Raw genomic sequence first — 20,058 nt, 5'->3', positions numbered from 1 at the left:
TTTTATTTCAAACAAATAGTTGTACTAAGCAAGACCTTATTTTCCCCACTCCAAAGTAAAACAGCACAATAGGGGTAAAATTCATTTGGTAGCACAGTCCTAATATATGAATATTCTCCTCCTCATGGATGGGGTAACCTTGTTCATAAGCAGTTGTTCTTATGTAAAATATTACCCCAAGACTACTAGTATCACACAAAATGGTCTTAGTTCTGTGTGGACAGTATGTTCTGTAAGTGCTGAAAGGTGGGAGAAGCACAAACAACCCACTGTTTAAAAAAGCTAAATTAATTCAAAGTAAAATTTTCAATACCCCCATCTCCCGTAGTAAAAAGTAGTGCTGGGATCTGACACCCAGGTTTGGTTTATATCCTGACCATTTACAAAGTGTTCCCCCATGACTTGCATCATTAGGGTTCTAGGTAATAATAGTTCATTCCCTTTGAAGAGAGGTATATCTACTCCTTCCTCCTCTTCTTGCCTTCATGTTCATGTTCCTTGGGGCGGCTGCTATCTGAGGGTCTTTTAGAGCCACCATGCTGTTTGGCTTCTTCCAAAAATTTGTCCAAACCAAAAGGATCTTCTTCAAACTGAACTGGTCCTTCTCGGCCTCTCTGTCTACGGTCTGAACCGGAAAACTCCTTGTCGGGAACAAATCTAAAGAAAAATAGAAGGAACTATGAACCACTTATTTCATGGGTGTAAACTCTGAAATTGAACTGTCTGCCTTGGTACCTGTTGGTCTTTATTCTGGTTTCTAGGTCATCACCATACATGTCTTTGTCCAGGTTTTTACTGGGCCTATAAATACTCTGGGCCATATCTTTACCACCTCTCCAGGCTTGATCATAAACATTGTAAATTTCATCTTCTCCACCTGCGAATCCACTGTCCATACCCTGTGAGAAAATGCATGAAAATATATTTTATTAAAAACAATCTGATTATACTTATATGAAGAATAAATGCTCACTTATAGCTCTCATTTCAAAAATATGAACTTCAAATTTAAAAAAAGTCTTCGTTAAACTCCAAAATACATAACTTTTGTTCACATGATGTTTGGGTCCTTCCCCGGAGAAGACAAAGGCACTCAAGTTTTAACTAACAAAGCAGTCATTAAAAGTGGGATGTGTAGGCCTGTAATCCCAGTGACTTGGGAGGCTGGAGCAGGAGGATCATGAGTTCAAAGTCAGCCTCAGCAACTTAGCAAGGCCGTCTCTAAATAAAATACAAAAAGGGTTGGGGATGTGGCTCGTAGTTGAGTCCCCCTGGGTTCAATTCCCAGTGCCCTCCCACCAAATAAAAAAAAATAAAAACTATTACATTATTAAACAAAGCATAACTGGGATGCTTCTATAAGCAGGTACTCAAAAATTTCTACTTGTACATACATGGTGGCAAGAAGATGAAAAAATGATAAAATACTTCTTTGATGCCATTTAGAGTAGTTACACCCCTTAATTGCCTGAGAACTTCACTTTTACACACAAGACCCTCAATGAAAATCTAAAATCAAATGAAATATTTTCCTAGCAACTTTTAAATGCTTTCAGCTTAAGCTTGTAACAGGTGAGTCTTGGAAATACTTAGGTGGAACCTTCAAACCAACTCTTTTCAGGCTGATTAAACTCTTTATATAGCGATTAAGAACAAAGCTTTGGGGTCAAGACATTCAAGTTTCAATCTTAATTACATCATTTAATTATTAGCTAAATGACTTCATGTTTTTTTTTCATTTTTTTAAAAAACATTTTTATTAATTGTTATGAACTTTTATTTGCATGTGGTGGCAAGAATTGAACCCAGTGCCTCACACATGCTAGGCAAGTGCTCTACCACTGAGCCACAATCCTAGCCCTTCATATGGTTTTGTTTTTTGGTGATGGTGGGGATTGAAACCAGGACCTCCCACACATGCTAGGTAATTGCTATACCATGGAGCTACATTCCCAGTCCTTTTTGAGATGGCATCTCCCTAAATTGCCCAGGCTATCCTCAAACTTGTAATCCTGAGTAGGTGATTACAGGAATGCACCCCACCAAGTGTGTGGTTATGAATACAAAAGTGTAAGTTCTACTGGGATATAGAAGGATAAAGTCCTATATGACTTGGAGGCTCTAGGACGATTTGAAAACATTTAAGTTAGCTCTTATATATTATTATAATTATTATAATTTGTTGGGTGCTTTTTATATTGCAGACATAGTTCTAAGTCTTTTAGTTGTATTATCTCAGTGCTTAAAAAAACAAAACAAAAAAGCCTGTAAGCCAGGTGTGGTAGCACACACCTGTAATCCCCACTACTTTGGAGGCTGAGGCATAGGTTGTCTTTTTATATGAACACAAGTGTGCATGCACTTGTCTGCTATTTTCTCCTGTAGACTATGGATTCCTTGAAGGGGAAGGCATATCTATTTTTGATCTAACATAGGCATAGTTGCTAATCAACATTAGGTGAATTAACACTGTGTCTGGGGATGTAGCTTAGTGGCAGAGCGTGTGCTTAGCATCCACAAAAAAAAACAGAAACAGTGTCCTAACTGGTTAATGACCTCCAGAACTAGAAATCAGATTTTCTTTCTTCTTCTTCTTTTTTTTTTTAACATATATTTTTAGTTGTTGATGGACCTTTATTTATATGTGGTGCTGAAAATCAAACCCAGTGCCTCACACATGCTACCCAAGCAAGCGCTCTACCACTGAGTCACAACCCCAGCCCTAGAAATCAGATTTTCTGACAATCATTCTGGCTTAATTTTTAAAAGTTCTCAAGTTGAAATATCTCTGTAGCATTAAAAAAAAAAAAAAAAAAAAAAAAAAAAAAAAAAAAACCACAGATAAAAAAAAAAAAAACTGAGGTAGCCAGAACACTGGCTCTAGTTTACAAATAAAAGATATACCAGAATCACCTAATCACCCCATTTCTTTCATTTTCTACTGAGTGCTTTGAATTGTATCCAAATTCAAGAGGTCAAAATCAGAAATGTTTCATCTTGTCTTTTAAGTAACAATATCCAATTTTTTTTTGCCACCACAGTGGCCAAATTTTGGTAATCCAAATCTAAGACATATAAGTTTTCTTTTCCCTAAGGATAGGTATTCATATCAACACACAAGATAGGCTGTTTCTAAACTCCTTGTACCTTGGATTGGTTGAAAAGCCTTTGGTCATATTGTACTTCATTGGAATTCCGAGGATTGGGCACACCAAGAGCAATGACTTCACTGATATCTCGATTTTCATTTCTCTGCAGCTTTGACCTATTACAAACACAATATAATTAACTGAACGCTCTTTACAGACAAGTTGAATATATTCAATTTAAATAAAACCAATCTCAGAAGCAAAGGAAATGAATATGTCATATTTATATCTTGTGAACATATATTCCCTGATAATGTATAATCAGGCTGGCAGCTGTTATATCATTTCAGATATAGGATTAGAGGAGGTAGGGTTCTACAATTAGGACTTTTGTGTTAGCTCAAAAAAACATCCAATAGATTGGTTCTTGTTATTTACAATCAATCACCTTAGAACCATGCTAAAATTCAAACTGCTATGGTCTATATTTGCTATCATTAGATGAAGGCTTGGGAAGTGGATGCTGAGTGATGCACCATATGAATTGTTTTCCACACACTACGATCAGCTCTTTTACCTAACCAGTCTATAATTTTATCCTACTAGAATCCTGAGGAACACATGTCAATGATTTAATCTAAATTTTAAATATTTGGCTTAATTTGATTTCTCTATGGTTTTAGTACATATGCACTAATGAATGAAACCATGGTAACTGTCATCACTAATTTTACTAGACGTTTAGCACTTAAAATTATTTCCATAGACAATCTGATTTTCATCCAATCACAAATTTATGGCTTTTCCACATTATCAATTTTCAGTCACTTTACTGGTTCTAAGGGCCCAATTTATGTACAAAGTCATTTAAATTTTTACAACTTAGGAAATTCTAACCAAGAGTGTCATTAATTGAACCCTTTCAATTTAATTCCTCTATTTAATTTCTTCTATTTTGTAGATTTATCCACAACTGAATTCAGATTCTTTGCTTTTCCATGACTATATTTATCCAAGGAGATGAAATACACCACTTCAACAACCACCACCACCAGTAGATATAATGTAAGATATAACTTAAAAAATGGATTGTATCAGCAGCTAGGATGATCAGAGCATGGAAAATGGTTCGAGAAGAAGACGTTTTACATTTGTATTTAAACACTACTCAGAATTTCACCTTTGTATTACAGCTTTCCTCCACTTTTTAGCAACTGTGGTCCTCAGCCTTTGCTGAACTACAAACTTTCCCAATTCCTACTTTATGTCCCCACACATGTATTTTTTGTTTTATACCATTTTGTAACTTACTAAGAGTGCTTCGTAAATTTTCCCAAATTAACTACTCAAATTTTCACTTCTTTCAAAACTTCTTTCCCTCTGCCCACTGTACTGGACACAGCATTCTGCATTATGAAAGGATGTCAATAAAGGTATGGTAGTTTATTTCCTGTCTAAAAACATAGGCACATCATCTGTCTCACCATTTGAAATAGGAAAAGAACAGATCAGAACAGCCTTGTTCACTACTTCCTCTTCACAAACTTGATCTGAATTCTTTTATCTACATTCCCACCCTTAATTCTAAATGACCCTATAAGGTGATGGAAGAAAAGACTATTTCTAGGGATAGTCAATTCTGCTAAGACAAAATTGTTAAGCACAAGAAAATTAGATGCCAACTTATTAGCAAACTAAAAATGAAAGGAAGAAAAAGCAAAACTGATATTAGTGAAGTAAAACTCTGCTTCAAAAGTTAATAAAAAAAGATCCTCTTCACATTCATATTTACAATGAATAACACATACCTCTTATCAGGAGCTGCCCTAGAAAGATTCCGGTCATGCTGTCTTTCTTTTCGTCTATCATGACGGATTTCATCTCTCTCACGTGCCTCCCCATCCTCTGTGTGAACACAGTTGAAAATCACTTCATCACTGTATTTTAGCCATTAATATTTTGAATAATATTCTTTAACCTTAATTCCACATACTTCTATGTAGTCACACTCAGCCTTTTAACCTCACTTGCAATTGATTCAAGTCTAATAAACAGTGTTAGTTTAATTTTTTGTTTGGTTTTGAGGAAGAGGTATTGAACTCAGGGATGCTCTACTACTGAGCTATGCCCCCAGCCCTTTTTATTTCTCAATTTGAGACAGGGTTCTGATTAAATTGCCCAAGCTGGCCTTGAACTTGCAATCCTTCTGCCTCAGCCTTCTGAGTAGCTGGAATTGCAGGAATGTGCCATCACACTGTATTAGTGGAAGAACTTTTTGAACGTGAATTCTGGAATTATGCACACAACTGAAGTGTACAGTAGTGATGTCTTCATGTACAAAGTAGTACAGTGGACTGATAAATGGATAGAAACATGGGTATACATGTGATAAAGCAAATTAAGAGAGGATGATTTTTAAAAAAATGAAATGTAAATTTTAGGTGGGTGGATATGAGTGTTCAATACACAGTACTTTCAATTTTTCTATGAAAATTTCACTGTCAGGAAAAAAGAATTATGCGTAAGTTTTTCCTTATATTTTAAAAGATTCTAATGAATAAGGAACCCTTTGCTTGTGGTCCACAGGGACTGGCTGCCATCTTTATCCCTAACTGTATTTATGTCTTCCTTCACTTTTTTCTACCCTTACGAGTCTGGGAGGATACAGTACAGAAAGGAGTATGAGCTTTGGAGCCAGCCTGTCTGGAATCAAATCCTGCTTCTAAATGACAAAATTAACAATATGACCTTGTGCAGGTTACTTCACCACTCTGACCTGTAATTTCCTTTTCTGTAAAGCAGTGACAATAATAGCACCAATGCACAAAGGCTGCTGAAGAGATTGTATGAGGTAATACATGTAAACTGCTTATATTAAGTATTCAATAAATATATTAGTTATTTTACTAATATATGGCCACTGACTTTTTTTTTAATTGGCAAATAATAATTGTATATATTTATGGGGTACAACATGTTTTGATGTTTATAATGCAAAAATAATTAAATCAGATTAGCTAATAAGCCCACCATCTCCCATATACTTCCTTTTTGTGACAGAAATTTGATTTTTAAGAGAGAAAGCTGGGACCAAGTGGAACACCATCCTCTGATGCAGGAACAATGACTAGAGCTAGTTCAGCACGTTTATTACATAGGTTTTTATCATCAAAAGGGTTTTCTGTGAGGAAGTTTCTTTGAAGCAGGCAGGCAGGCTGAAGGACAAAGCCTATTGTAATTATCTACTTGTGTTCATAATTCTCTACCCCTGGCAGCTGGTGTCTGAACTCAGGGTCAAAACTGATAGTCCTGTGCCTTGCACGGAACCTCTTTTAAACAGGAAGTCACCATAGCAACTGGGCAGTTTTGACCTGCACCCTTGCACAGTAAGTTCACAGTGCAGGCACATCTCTTACTGTGAGAAAACATTATTCAAATCACTGTTCCCCACACTAATTTTTTTATTTCACCCCTGATTTCTTGTGTTATCCATTTATCATCCAACAGCATATTATTTAGAGTGACTTCTATTTTTTATTTTATCAATGATTTCTGATTTCATTCCATTATGATCTGATAGGATATAAGGTATTATCTCTATTTTTTTGTATCTGCTAAGAGTTGCTTTGTGGTCTAAAATAGTCTATTTTAGAGAAGGATCCATGTGCTGCCAAAAAGAAAGTGTATTCAGGCAGGCTAGAGTTGTAGCTCAGTGGTACAGCACCTGCCTTGCATGTGTGAGGCACTGGGATCGAGTCTCAGCATTGCATATAAATAAATGAATAAAATAAAGGTCCATCAATAACTAAAAAAATAAAAAACGAAAGTGTATTCAGTCTTTGATGGATGAAGCATTCTATATATGTTGGCAACAGACTTTTCAAACTAAATTTTTTAAGAACCATTCTGTTTTTCCTTTCTTTTTTTCTTTAATCATTTGAGACAACTTAGATAAAGCAAATTTTCTTTCTTTTTTTGCAGTACACAGGACTGAACCCAGAGCCTTGTGCCTGTTGATACTCTCCCACTGAACTACACCTCCAATCTAACAAATTTTACTTCTAAATATTTGGATTAGTATTTAGAACAACGGGCAGACATTTATATCTTACCTCATATATGATTAAGGAAGTGGGTTACCACTTGCAACCTTAATTATTTCCCTACAGTTAAACTCTAGGCTCCCATAATTGACTGCCTGCTCAACACCTTCATCTTAAATTTAACATGTCCTCAACCAAATTCCTAATCTTTCCCTTCCGATCCTGTTCTCCAGTATTAGTAAATGGCAGTTGAATCCTTCCCAATTGCTCAGGTCAAAAGTTCTTGAGCCATTCTTTTTTTTTTTTTTTTTTTGGTACCAGGGGTTGAACCCAGGGGTGCTTAACCACTAAGCCACACCCCCAGCCCTTTAAATATTTTATTTAGAGACAGGATCTTGCTGAGTTGCTTAGGGCCTTGCTAAGTTGCTGAGACCAGTTTTGAACTTGCGATCCTCCTAACTCAGCATCTTGGGCTGCCGGGATTATAGGCATGTGCCACCACACCTGGCACCTTGAGTTATTCATGATTCCTACTTTTCTTTCATACCAGTTTATTATAACCCTACAAATAATTAATTTCTCTACTTCTGTCCATGCCCATGCCATAGTTTTTTTTTTTTTTTTTGGTACTGGGGCACTCTACCATTGAGCTACATTCCTAGGCCTTTTTATTTTGAGACAGGGTCTCACTAAGTTGTCTAGCTGGTGTTTAACTTGTGATCCTCCTACCTCAGCCTACTGAGTAGCTGGGATATAGTTTTCTTTCTATTTTTAACATACTGGCCAGAGTAATCTTTTAGAAATATGTTAGAAAAAAATGCGGGTTAAAGGGTTAAAGGGGTACAATGTTTCACTGATGCTGGATGAATAGACTCTGGAGAGCTAATGTACTGCATGGTGAATGTATTTAATAATTCTATGTTGAATAAATGAAATTTGTTGACACATCTTAATTGTTCTCACCAAAAATATAAAAACTGACTATATAACAGGAGAGGAAGCAGAGGAGGTAAAGAAAGGGACTGGGGAAATATGCATATATGAATAAAACACAATGAATTCCACCATTATGTATAATTAAAATGTTCCAATAAAACTTTAAAAAAGATAAAATTTAATTAAAAAAAAAAAAAAGAGGAAGGCAGGAGAGGCAGAGGAGGAGATGTGACATTGGCATAGATCACAACAACATGACTGCTAGCTAATGGCCATGAGCAAAAGAACATGAAGCCTCTAAAATTAGAAAAGGCATGGAAATGAATGCCTTCAGGAAGAAGCAGCCCTGCTAACACCTTGATTTTAGCTTCCTGAAACCCATTTTAGATTTCTGATGTCTGTAACTATAAAATAATCAGTGTTTTTTAAAAATTGTTTTTAGATGTTGATAGACCCTTATTTTATTCATTTATTTATATGTGGTGCTGAGAATTGAACCCAGTGCCTCACATATACTACACAAGCACTCTACCACTGAGCCACAACTGCAGCCCACAATCTGTGTTGTTTTAAGGTAAAAATAAAACCTGACTATGCAAGATGACTGATAGGCCAATTAGCTTAACAGTGGCAAACATTTTATGAAGTATACATACATCAAAACATTACACTGGGGTGCGTGTTGGGTATAGTTCAGCGGTAGAGCATGTGCTAATTAGTATGTTCGAGGCCCCAGGTTCAATCCCCAGCACCACAAAACAAAATAAAACAAAAAAACAACACCTACAAAATTTAGTCTGGGCATATCACTGAGCCCACCTACAGCCCCAACTTCTTGAGAGACTTCAGGAGCTCGGCTTGGGCAACAAAGCAAGACCCTGTCTCACAAAACAAAATGAACAAACAAAAACCCCCCAAAATATCACATTATACAACTTAAATATATATAACTTTCATTTGCCAATTATACCTCAATAAAGGTGGCAATATTGCTCTGTTCAAAACTCTTCAATTCTTTCCTTTGTCACTTGATGTAAAAGCTATGTCCTCACAATGGCTGAAAGACTGTGTGATCCTGGCTGGTCACTACTCTTCCCACCTGTCCTAACCACCCTGACATCTCTGATTTCTCCTTCCTCACCATCCTCAGCCATACGAGTCTCCCCACACGTCTCTGAGTACACAGGTATACTCCTAACTCAGGGCCTCTGCACTTGCTTATCCTTCTACCTGGAATACTCTTCCCCTAGAGAGCCACGTGGCTTACTTCCTTACTTCTAAGTTTTTGTGCTAGTATTATCATCTCAGAAGTGAGTCCAGTCTGATAACCCTCTCCTGGGTTTTTATTTTTAGCCATAGCAGTTATTACTTTTTATTACACTGTTACACACATTACTGTATGATTAACTGTCTTGTCTACACTCAGCAGAAGTTGACTGCTTACCCGCATACCACCCTAAGCACGTAGTGGAAAATATTGTGTCTAGGAAAAAAATCCTGCACACAGTAAGTACTGAATATGAACTGAATTAATGAAAGAATGAATAATTGAACTAGTCTAGGACTTATTATGAAGCAAAAGTCACCCTAACAAATTTTCTTTAATGAGAATCATTGTACTCTAATGGAATTAATACACCAATGGAGACCACCAAATAAAACCAGAGAGAACACTGGCAATTGTATTGATTAGAGAATACATTAGCCTGTGAGAGAGAAAAACTGGATTATTTTACCATATGGGTGAGCTGACTTCCTCAGTTGGAAATCTCATTTCTTTCTAAATTTCAAGAACAAAACAGAAAAAAACAAAACAAAAAAACCCCCATCAGCCTATCATTTGAATAATAAATACCCACCCTCTCAATACTGGGGATTAAACCATGGCCCCTGTACATGGAAACTATCACTCCGTCACTGAACTACATTCTAAGTCTTTTTATTTTGAGATAGGTTCTTACCAAGCTGCTCAAGCTCTCCTTGAACTTGTGATCCTCCTGCCTCAGTCTCCTGGATAGTTGGGATTAAACCATGCCTAGCTAAATAATAATGTGATTTTTAAAGTACCATTCCTTGATATCCCCTGGGGATTAGTTCCACCATTCACCAGGGATACCTGAATGCATGCATACTGAATTCCATTATATAAAATAAGATGGCATTTCCATAAAACTTACACACATCCTCCTTTATACTTTCAATCATCTCTAGATTATAGATTATTTATTTTTTTCCCCTCTTTGGACCAGTGGTTCAATCTGTGATGTGGTTTCTGAGGATTAGGAAGGCCAACTATATATTGCTCAGAACTTAAAATTCCCAAAAATTCTAGTATAGTCCCATAATAAAGGCTCACCTTCAAATACATACTTTTATTTTCTGCTGCTTCAGCTTAGTAAGGTAGAGTTTACTCTCCATTTCTACACTATTTCTGAAATATCAGAAGTTTTCTATTATATTTACTACTTTTGTATGAACTAAAAAACAAAAAGACAATAAAGAGGTTTTCTAAAATGAGATACATACTATTCATCAAGTAAATTCTACAAAGAGAACGTCATACCTTTTTCCACATGGGTTTTGATCCCCGCTCTCCTCTCTCTGGCTTTTTGGGCCATCTCTCTAAGTTTCTCTTCATGTTTCTCCTTTTCTTTTTGAGCCATTTTTCGCTCTACTTGGGCACGCATTTCCACAGCTTCCCGAGCCTGTTAGTAAAATCTGATGTTAAACAGGACACTATTGTGGGATAAATATTTACAGCTGTCATCCAACTCCCTGACTAAAGTATGGATTGAAAGAGCAATTAAATAGAATTCATATTTGTTATTGCTGATTAAAATACGATATCCTGCCTTAGAAGACTTCACAAAGTTAGCTTTTTCACCCTGGGGAGTGTTTTAATGGCCGAAACTATTGTGACCCCAATCAATCTTGTAAGTCAAGTTTCACCAATGTATTCTCAGAAACAATCTAAAAATCAAAAATTAGCTAGCACGGAGCTGCATTCCTATTGCCCCAGTACTTAGGAGGTCGAGGCGCGAGGATTACTTAAGCCTAGGAGTTTGAGATTAGTTTGGACAACTAGCAAAACCTCTTCTCAGAACAATTAAAGAACAAAAACAAAAAATAAATTTAAGCAAGACTCCAACCTAAGACAAAATTTTAGCCTAATAGATATACATATTTATTGATATATGTATTTGGATGCTGGAGATCAAACCCAGAGCTTCAGGCATGTTATGCAGGTGCTCTATCAGTGAGCTATATCCCTAGCCCCCATTTTACTTTCTTATTTTATTTTGAGATAGGGTCTTGCTAAGGTGCCTAGGCTGGCCTCAAACTTGAACGGCTTGGTTTAGTCTCCCAGGTAGCTGGGATTATAGGAGTATGCCATCATACCTGACTAAATTTTTAAAGAGATAATGTTTATAAGGGTACTCATTGTGATAAAGAAGACATTCTTTTCTATGTGCTGAAAACATGCCATGCAAACTTGAAGTTCACAAATTAATACCATAATATTTAATATCAACAGCCAATACCCTTATGCGATTTTAAGTAGCATTCAATTTATCAGAATGTTTACCTACCAATCCCTGTAACTGACCCTTTTGGGAAATTATGTAATACAGAAAGAACCTAACAATCTTTGCAAAGCTGGATCAGCTTAGGGAATCATCATTCTAGCAGGTCGTGAGGGAGGTGGATCACTGTTGGTGCAGGGTGTGTGCACAAGTACACACAGGCTGGAACCATGTGCAGAGCTGCAACTAGAACCTCCCACACTACAGGTTAGTCTCTCTAGATACTCAGTACTAGAGCTAAATTGACAGTACCTTAGGTAAACAAGAATGGCCTTACAAATTATCATAAATTTAAACAACTAAAATTGTAACAGACCAACCTTCCGATCAGCAATGTAGAGTGCTTCAGCCAGTTTGGCAAAATTCTCATTTATGTGTACTGTCTGAAGTCCTCTTCCATCAGCAGCTAGACGTTTGTCTAATGGAATTGTATAACCCTAGGAAGGGTGAAAGCAGAGAGAAAATATCAGTACAGAAGAGCTATAATAATTACTTAAAATGAAATTAAGACCTGTTCATTCTAGAGCATGAAGTTCTCTTTCTTACATCTTTCTTCACAATTATGCAAAATAACTGCAGGTAACAATGAGTGCTTTGTATGGAGGATAAAGCATTTCACACCCATGGCATTGATTGTCACAGTAAGTAAATCTCGTAATGTTACTGTTTACATTTCACAGATAAAGACAGTGAGGTAGAGAGCTTAGGTAATGTCCCTAAAGTTGTATAGATAGTGGATAAACTAGGATTTAAACTCTGACAGTATTTCAGAGTCCAAGGTCTCGAAAAACAGATTTTCATGTGGAGTACGATAAAAGAAAATCATTATCAAATAGCCAAATAGTTGCTCCATGAGTAGAAGTATCAAGTCATACAAAGGTAGCACAAATCAAGATAATCTTGCTATTAATTTGTCATGCTGTTTTAATGATTTATTAGATTTTAAGTTTTAGTAAATGGTGGGTGGGAAGTTTGCTAAGTAACTGAGATTCTACATTCTGCAGTTTTCATCCCATTTTGGTAACATTACATGGATAATATTTGAACATCCATGTGACTCTGAGGCTTTCCTTTGTTCTTCCAGATTTCTGACTAGATTCCCAAACACTGACCTCTAGTCCATGTCTCCTAACAAAACAAAGTGTTACAGAATCAAATACTTAACATATCACATACTTACGTATGTATTAATCAGACTAAATCAGATTAGCCAATCTTCTTGTGGGACCTCAACAGTACATCACTTTCTTTAAGGAACAACTTACATTTAACTCATGGGTTAAACTGGCCTTCTTCCCTCATCAAAAACAGAATCATGATATAATTTGGAGAATGAGAAATAGTGATTAGGCAATTTATCCCACATTTTACAGATTCTCAGTAACTCCTAGAGGCTTTGGGTATTAGTAGAGATATGTAGGATTTAAATGGCCTAAACCTGCAATGTTATAAACAGAGACCAATAGTTGAAAATTAAAGTACTGAAAATATCCAAAGATTTACTATTAGTTTCTCACATCATCACTGAGACTGGTTTAATTTTTTTCTTTTCTTTGTATCATGGATTGAACCCAGAGGTGCTTAACCTTAGGCACATCCCCAGTCCTTTCTATTTTTTATTTAGGGACAGGGTCTCCCTAAGTTGCTTAGGGCCTTGCTAAGCTGTTGAGACTGGCTTTGAACTCGAGTTCCTCCTGCCTCAGACCCCTGAGTTGCTGGGATTACAAGTGTATGCCACTGTGCCCCATGTGTCAGCTAAAATTCACTACAGGACTCTACATGGTACCCATGATCATGCTGTACTAACATTTACATTTTAGAAAGTTGCACAAATTAGTCTTTTTAAATTTTGGTGCTGGTACTTGAGATTGTACCCATGGCCTACACTAGCAAAACTTGAGTTCTGGCACTGAGCTATAACCCTCAGTCCCTGGCACTCCTTTCTGAGAACATTCAGATATGAAGCTAAAGTTTCAACTGAAGTAGTAGATTATAATACTTAGAGACTAATAACAACTTAATTACCTTTGCATTTTTCCAGTTGGAAATACAAGGAGGAATCTTCCACTCTTGCTGTTCCTTTACAGTCATCTGAGTTGAGAAAAGAGCAAGAGAAGCAGTATTTTTATAGATTCGCAGTCTAGCTAAAAACCCAAGTACGATTTTTCTCATCAAAGACTCCTCCACATACAACAACATATGGACAGACATTGTCAAAGTGTAAAATTCCATTTGTTTGGTAGCACTACATACTGTGCTCCCATACCATGGATTCTAGTAATAATTTCAACTATAGTGAAAAATGGAAAAGAATCTAGAAATTATTTCTGACACTTACAAATGCTGGCTGGTATTTTTCCATAAAGTGATGGGCTCTCTTTCAGATGAAAACTTGTTCTTTTGGGGTAATAAAAAAATTTACCTAAAAAGGCAATTATCAACTGAAGAACTAACGAACCCATGGTATTCATTTCATATAAGGATAGCCATCATATGAAACAGATTCTGTTCATTTCATTAAAAGAAGGATTGAAGCTACTAATAATAAAACTAATAGCTAAAATTTTGCATACATTCTCATATGTATTCTAGAACCAATACTTTGTAGTCTTGACTGGGTCCTTATTTGATATTGATAAAAGAAAACTGATCAGTTTGGTAACATGTACCTGTAGGCATAGGGAGCTTATTTATAAAATTAATAATCATGAGTAAAAATAAAATTTTGAACTATAGCAAATACCTTTCGACTAGGAGAATGCATGACAGGTGCAGGAGGAGAAGGTGGTCCCCTGGGAATTTTCTTATTAATCCTGAAGGATAAATCAAACACAGAGAGTGATATACTTTTTCCCTTATTAGTTATTGTATTGCCAAACTCCCCTTCTTGTTTTTTGTTCAGTAAAGCTTTAAACACAGACAAAATAGACATAGTGAATGCCCATCATACATCTATCATTTGGCACCAACAATTAATAAAATACGGTCAATGCTGTCATCATTACTCAGCTGACACACCAGCATTATCACAGCACTAAACAACATGTGTACAGCTTATTGAGATATAACTGACATATAATTTACTATACATATTTAAAGTGTATAATTTGATTCACCACAAAGATACATTTGTGGAAGGATCACAATTAAGACAGTGAACATACCCATTGCCCCAGAAGTTTGTGCACTGTCCCTACCTATACCTCTTGTCTCTCCTTCTTCTGACCTGAGCTCCTTCCCATAGGCAAGCACTGATCTACCTTTTATTACTATAGATTAGTTTCCATTTTCTAGAGTTTTATATAAATGGAATCATATTATATGTATGTTGTTTTTGCCTGGCTCCTTTTACTCAGCATGATGATCTTGAGATTCATCAATGTTATTATATTAATATACTTTTTTTCTTTTTTAATGAGACTTCTTTTGGGTACTGGGGATTGAACCCAGGGGCACTTTACCACTGAACTACACAACCAGTCCTTTTTTGTATTTTAGAGACAAGCCTTGCTAAGTTGCTTAGGGCCTCTCTAAGTTGCTGAGGATGGCGTTGACCTTGTGATCCTCCTGCCTTAGTCTCCTGAGCTGCTGGGATTACAGCATGTGCCACCCATGCTCCCCCTCTTTTTAACTGCTCAGTAATATTCCACGCATCAATAGACCAGTTTATCCATTTGCTTCATGGACATTTGAGACACTTTTCTCCTCTAATATCTTTAAGGACAGTGGTTCATTCTTGTGAAGCAATGTACTTACTTGAACCTTGGAGGTTCCATTGGATCTTTCTGCATTTCTACCATTCGAATAACCCTCTGTTTAGCTCCAGAGTTGAAAGCTACTCCTTGCTGAGATGGTGTGTATCTAAAGAAAGACGGAAACTAAGGGTGTGACTAATTGAAGTTTTCAGTAGGTATTTTCCCATTACAATCTTAAAGACTACATTTTCAAATGTTTTCACAAAGGATTAACAGAAAATTACAAAATACCTAAGCAGAGCCATCAGGAACAAAAATAAGACAATTAGCAGAAATTATGAGATTCAAACAATGTAAACTGGAGTGGTTTGTCAGCAATTCATCCTCATCCACTTTCTAATATGGAAGGTGCAATTGTTCAGTTTTACAAAGAGGAGGTCTAGAAAATAGTAGCTATTTTCTAAGCGTGTGTTTGAGGAAAAATAACCTACATAAAAATCCCAGCAGGCACCTTACAGTAGTTTTTGATTAATCTTAAGTAGTAAAACAAAGAAAGAATAATGGCAGCAGCCCTGGCAGCTCTGAGTTTTTTCTTAAAGTCTATATGTGATTCATCTGTCCACAGAAACATTTAGTTGAATGAAACTCCTCAACATTTAGAAGGATTATAAAGATGTCTATTATAGTTGAAAGGAAAACTAAAAGTAACAATTGTGGTTAGGATCATACACAAGTAACTTTTCTACAATCAAAAAAATACTTTGGAAATAACAGTGGCAGCTTACATCTTCAAGTGGACATCTTAAAAAATTCTGCTTTAAACTGTTTGCAAAGAGTCAATACAAGTCCCTATTCAAGACAATTCATTTATAATTATGACTATGTAGGACAGTGAATGAATACCAGAATTCCCAAGTCAAATCAAATTTGAACTGAAACTAAGACTTCCAGGTCTCATACCGGATGTACTGAGCAGGAGCCAGTTTATCAGCTGCTCGAACTGGCATGGCTGCAGCAACCTTCTGTGATACAGATTTCTCTAAGGCTACCCTTGTCTTTTCTGTTATCTGAAATAAGAAACATTGTACTGAGTGGTTTGGAAGTTAATAAGGATGTAAAAAGTCATCTAAGATAATTATATATATCAGTTCCCAGTTACCTCTTTAATAGCTTCTTCATCAGGTCTTTGTAGGTCTGGATCATCTGCATTCATAACCTCTTTTGGAACCAGGTCAGTGTATTTGCTATAAATGACCTGAAATGTTCAAACACAAGCAAGCTTAAGAAAAGCAGAGAATGAAAAAAATGCAACCTCATTAAGTCATTCCAGATGTCAACATGTCCTCTCAGCACACTTATAAATTTGGGACACTCAGTTGTCTTTTTGATTTTAAAACCAAGAAAGCTTAAGCTATATACACAAATTGCTGCCTGAGCTCTAAGTTAATAATTTTCCTTTGACCCGATGCATTTAAATTATTTGAGATCTTCTAATCAAGTCAGAATCCAAATAAATTGTGCCAAAAAAATCTTATGCATCAGTGATCTCTATTTTTGAGGCTCACTAGGACTTGAAATTAATGATGATATAAATTGCCCAAAGAATCATTATCTTGGATTAAAAACTCATCAGAATTTAAGTCAGGTTACCAAATAATTTCCAAATTCACTGGGCCTAGAAAATTTCATTGACCTCATCCTATTTATAATGTTTCTCTTTTTCTGCCATCAATTCTATTCATAGACTAAGAAAATGAATATGTGCCACAGTGAAAAATCCCAGAACATTTTCTTCCATGAGAAGACAAAAAATGAAATAGAAAAAACAAAACACATCCTATATACATAACTTATTTTATTCCAAAATTTAAGACTGTTGTGAGTTCTACTAGGCCCAACATAGATTCTTTTAGGCTGACAATGGGTGACAGGCACCCCCCTAAAACAAAATATTAGTTACTTTCATAGACATCTACAGTTTTCAAATATTTTCATAAAAATGCATATAGTAGATTTTAAATAGAGATTACAGAAATTTAAATGCTACAATAATAAGCATTTTAGATTTTAATGCTTTAATTAGAATTTTTTGACAAAGAACAACTTATGAATATGAAAGAAAACAAAATTCCTAGGCATTTGAGACCCAAAGTTTTCTATAGAAGAAACTGTAAGTCAAAGTCTTATATTAATAATTTTGTTCTACCAAATGACAGGTCTTAAAACAGTTTAGGGAAATGCACGTTATTCCTAATTTCCCACTTCAAACAATGGACCAAAAGACATTTGATGGCTTACTTGATCTGACCTGGCTTTGCCTGCAGCATCAGTCTCCGTTTATAAATTCTCACTCCTTCACTCATGCTTCAGCCACACATGCGCTTCTGTATCTTAAACATGCTTTCCTCCAATTCTGGACCTTTACAGAGAGTACTGTTCCCTGTTCTTCAAGTGAGCTCTTCATCTCTATCTCAGATTAAAATGGCCTATACTGTGAGGCCTCCTGACTGGCCTTGTTAAAGCAGCAGCCCCACTCCCTCAACCATTCTGCTTTACCCCACTTGTTTCGGTTTTCAAAGTGCTATTCACAGCATGACGTTATTTATCTATTCTACTTGTTTACTGTTTCCCCTTATTAAAATAAAAAATAGCTAATACTTATTGAGCACACTATGTGTCACTATTTTGTTTTGTTTTACTATATACATTAATTAATTGGATCTTTGTATCAACCCTAAGAGGTAAGCATGATGATTATAGCCATATTACTGATGAGAACATTCATTAAAGTATCTCTGGTGCCAATAACAATGCTTGGTGCATAGGAGTTATTCAGTTAATTTTTTGTACAAATTAATAAATAATTTGGAGAAGTTTTATTACATGCTACAGGTACTACATTTTAGGTCCTATAGAACCAATCTCTCTCTCTCTCTCTCTCTCTTTCTTTCTTTCTTTTTAAAGAAATGGGATCTTGCTAGACAGCCCAGGTTGGCCCTGAACTCCTGGGCTCAAGGAACCATTCTGCCTTAGCTTCTAGAGTAGCTGGGACTACATACAGGTGCATACCACTGCGTTCAGCTAAGAACTTTCTAGATAAGTTATTGCTTTCTCAGGAAAAACTATCTCATAGCTATAAACTGAAATCTCTAGCTTATTTCTCTAAGCAATGAGAAGACGGACCAGGTAAGAAAGTACAAATTTAGCACAAGATGTCCTATTGACATGTGAGCTATTAGTGTTATCATCCTTTAAGAAGGTTTTGTTTTGGAAGGAACCCTAAAGCCCATTTTAATGAGAAGATAGGCTCACTATACTAAGATCACATAGCTTCTAAAACATATCAAATGTCTTTTTCTCAGGAAGGAAAAATCCACATCACACAAATTGAAAATTAAATAACAACACTATAGAAGATACCTAGACTATGAAGAGTTAATCCCTTTCACAGAGCAATCATTTTAGGAAGATTCTTAAGTAAACAGCTCCTTAGTAGTCATGTATGTTCAACATAAAGTCTCAATACTAATTTAGCATACAAGAGCCATTTCCTGTTTCTTATTTGGGTATTCTAAAGTTAATAACCCTTTAAATGAGCATCAGTAAGACTCTACCATCTCACAAGGCAGAGTGAAGGACATTTGAAGAGCAAGATTCCTCCACAGTAATTAAGTATAAAACCCCCAATTTTTATAGCCTGAGAACCAAATGTGCTGAAGACTCAGTACATCCCAGGAGGTAATGGGGCTCGATAGGGTTATCTGAAAACTACAATATATCCTTGAAGGTAGAAGCATAAATGAGCTTTGTGAACAAGATAAAGCAGTAACTCATCTGTAAAATAGATAATTTCTTATTAATGAAATTGGAAAGAACTGGACTAAATGAAAGGATAAGTCTGTCAACATACTCACAATATAAGGTAAAAAACACTATCTTTAGGCTTACTTTGTATAATTATTTAAAATATTAATAACATCTCATTTATCATAGTTTAAAGTTGTTAAGGAATTTTTTTTAGGATGTAATTAAAGGGCGTTCTTTTAGGTAATATCATGTATATATCATTTTCTTATGAAATTATTTCAGAAATAAAAACATACTAGGGTCTTTATTTCAAGATTTATCACTGAAGTTCATAAATGAAGAGAAGCAGTTAGTTCTACCAAGATTATTACAAGAAAGTTTCTTCTACCTAATTTTATATTACCGATAAGTCATATACACAAATACTTACTTCACATGTACAGAGAGCAATGGCCTTAAGACTTGCTCTAAATATTACCTCTTGGAATCCTGACTCATTCTCCTTACCTCTTAATAACTATTGCTTGAATTTCCCTTTTGGGGGGAGGGGCACTGGGGATTGAATCCAGGGGTGCTTTACCAGTGAACTACATCCCTAGTCTTTTATTTATTTATTTTTAATTTTTTTATAATTGTATATGGACGGAATGCCTTTATTTCATTTTTATGTGGTACTAAGGATCGAACCCAGTGCCTCACATGTGCTAGGCAAGTGCTTTGCCCCTGAGCCATAGCCCTAGCCCCTAGTCTTTTATTTTTTAATTTTAATTTTGAGACAGAGTTTTGCTAAGTTGCCGAGGACCTCATTAAGTCACCGAGGCTGACCTTGTCTTGCAATCCTTGTGCCGATTAGAGGCATGCACTACTGTGCCTGGCTAGCTAGCATTTCCATTCCTGCTTTCTA

General features: G+C 35.9%; 1 protein-coding gene across 1 annotated transcript in view; it reads right to left on the bottom strand.

Annotated features, from left to right (window-relative positions):
• Positions 1 to 6: 6 nt before the first annotated feature.
• SNW1 (SNW domain containing 1) overlaps positions 7 to 20,058 on the bottom strand; it is a 34,272-nt gene continuing 14,220 nt past the window's right edge. The window contains exons 4-14 of the mRNA XM_079130178.1: positions 16,507 to 16,602; positions 16,308 to 16,414; positions 15,409 to 15,513; positions 14,396 to 14,465; positions 13,678 to 13,743; positions 11,973 to 12,089; positions 10,632 to 10,773; positions 4,898 to 4,994; positions 3,148 to 3,265; positions 736 to 899; positions 7 to 657 (exon numbers count right to left, since the gene is read on the bottom strand). Coding sequence (XP_078986304.1) covers positions 459 to 657; positions 736 to 899; positions 3,148 to 3,265; positions 4,898 to 4,994; positions 10,632 to 10,773; positions 11,973 to 12,089; positions 13,678 to 13,743; positions 14,396 to 14,465; positions 15,409 to 15,513; positions 16,308 to 16,414; positions 16,507 to 16,602 — 1,281 coding nt within the window. The 3' untranslated portion in view covers positions 7 to 458. The remainder of the gene's footprint in view (positions 658 to 735; positions 900 to 3,147; positions 3,266 to 4,897; positions 4,995 to 10,631; positions 10,774 to 11,972; positions 12,090 to 13,677; positions 13,744 to 14,395; positions 14,466 to 15,408; positions 15,514 to 16,307; positions 16,415 to 16,506; positions 16,603 to 20,058) is intronic.

The sequence above is a fragment of the Sciurus vulgaris genome (genome assembly GCF_902686455.1).
Source record: "Sciurus vulgaris genome assembly, chromosome: 2".
NCBI classification, from domain to species: Eukaryota; Metazoa; Chordata; class Mammalia; order Rodentia; family Sciuridae; genus Sciurus; species Sciurus vulgaris.
This window is presented reverse-complemented; position numbering and strand designations above follow the sequence as displayed.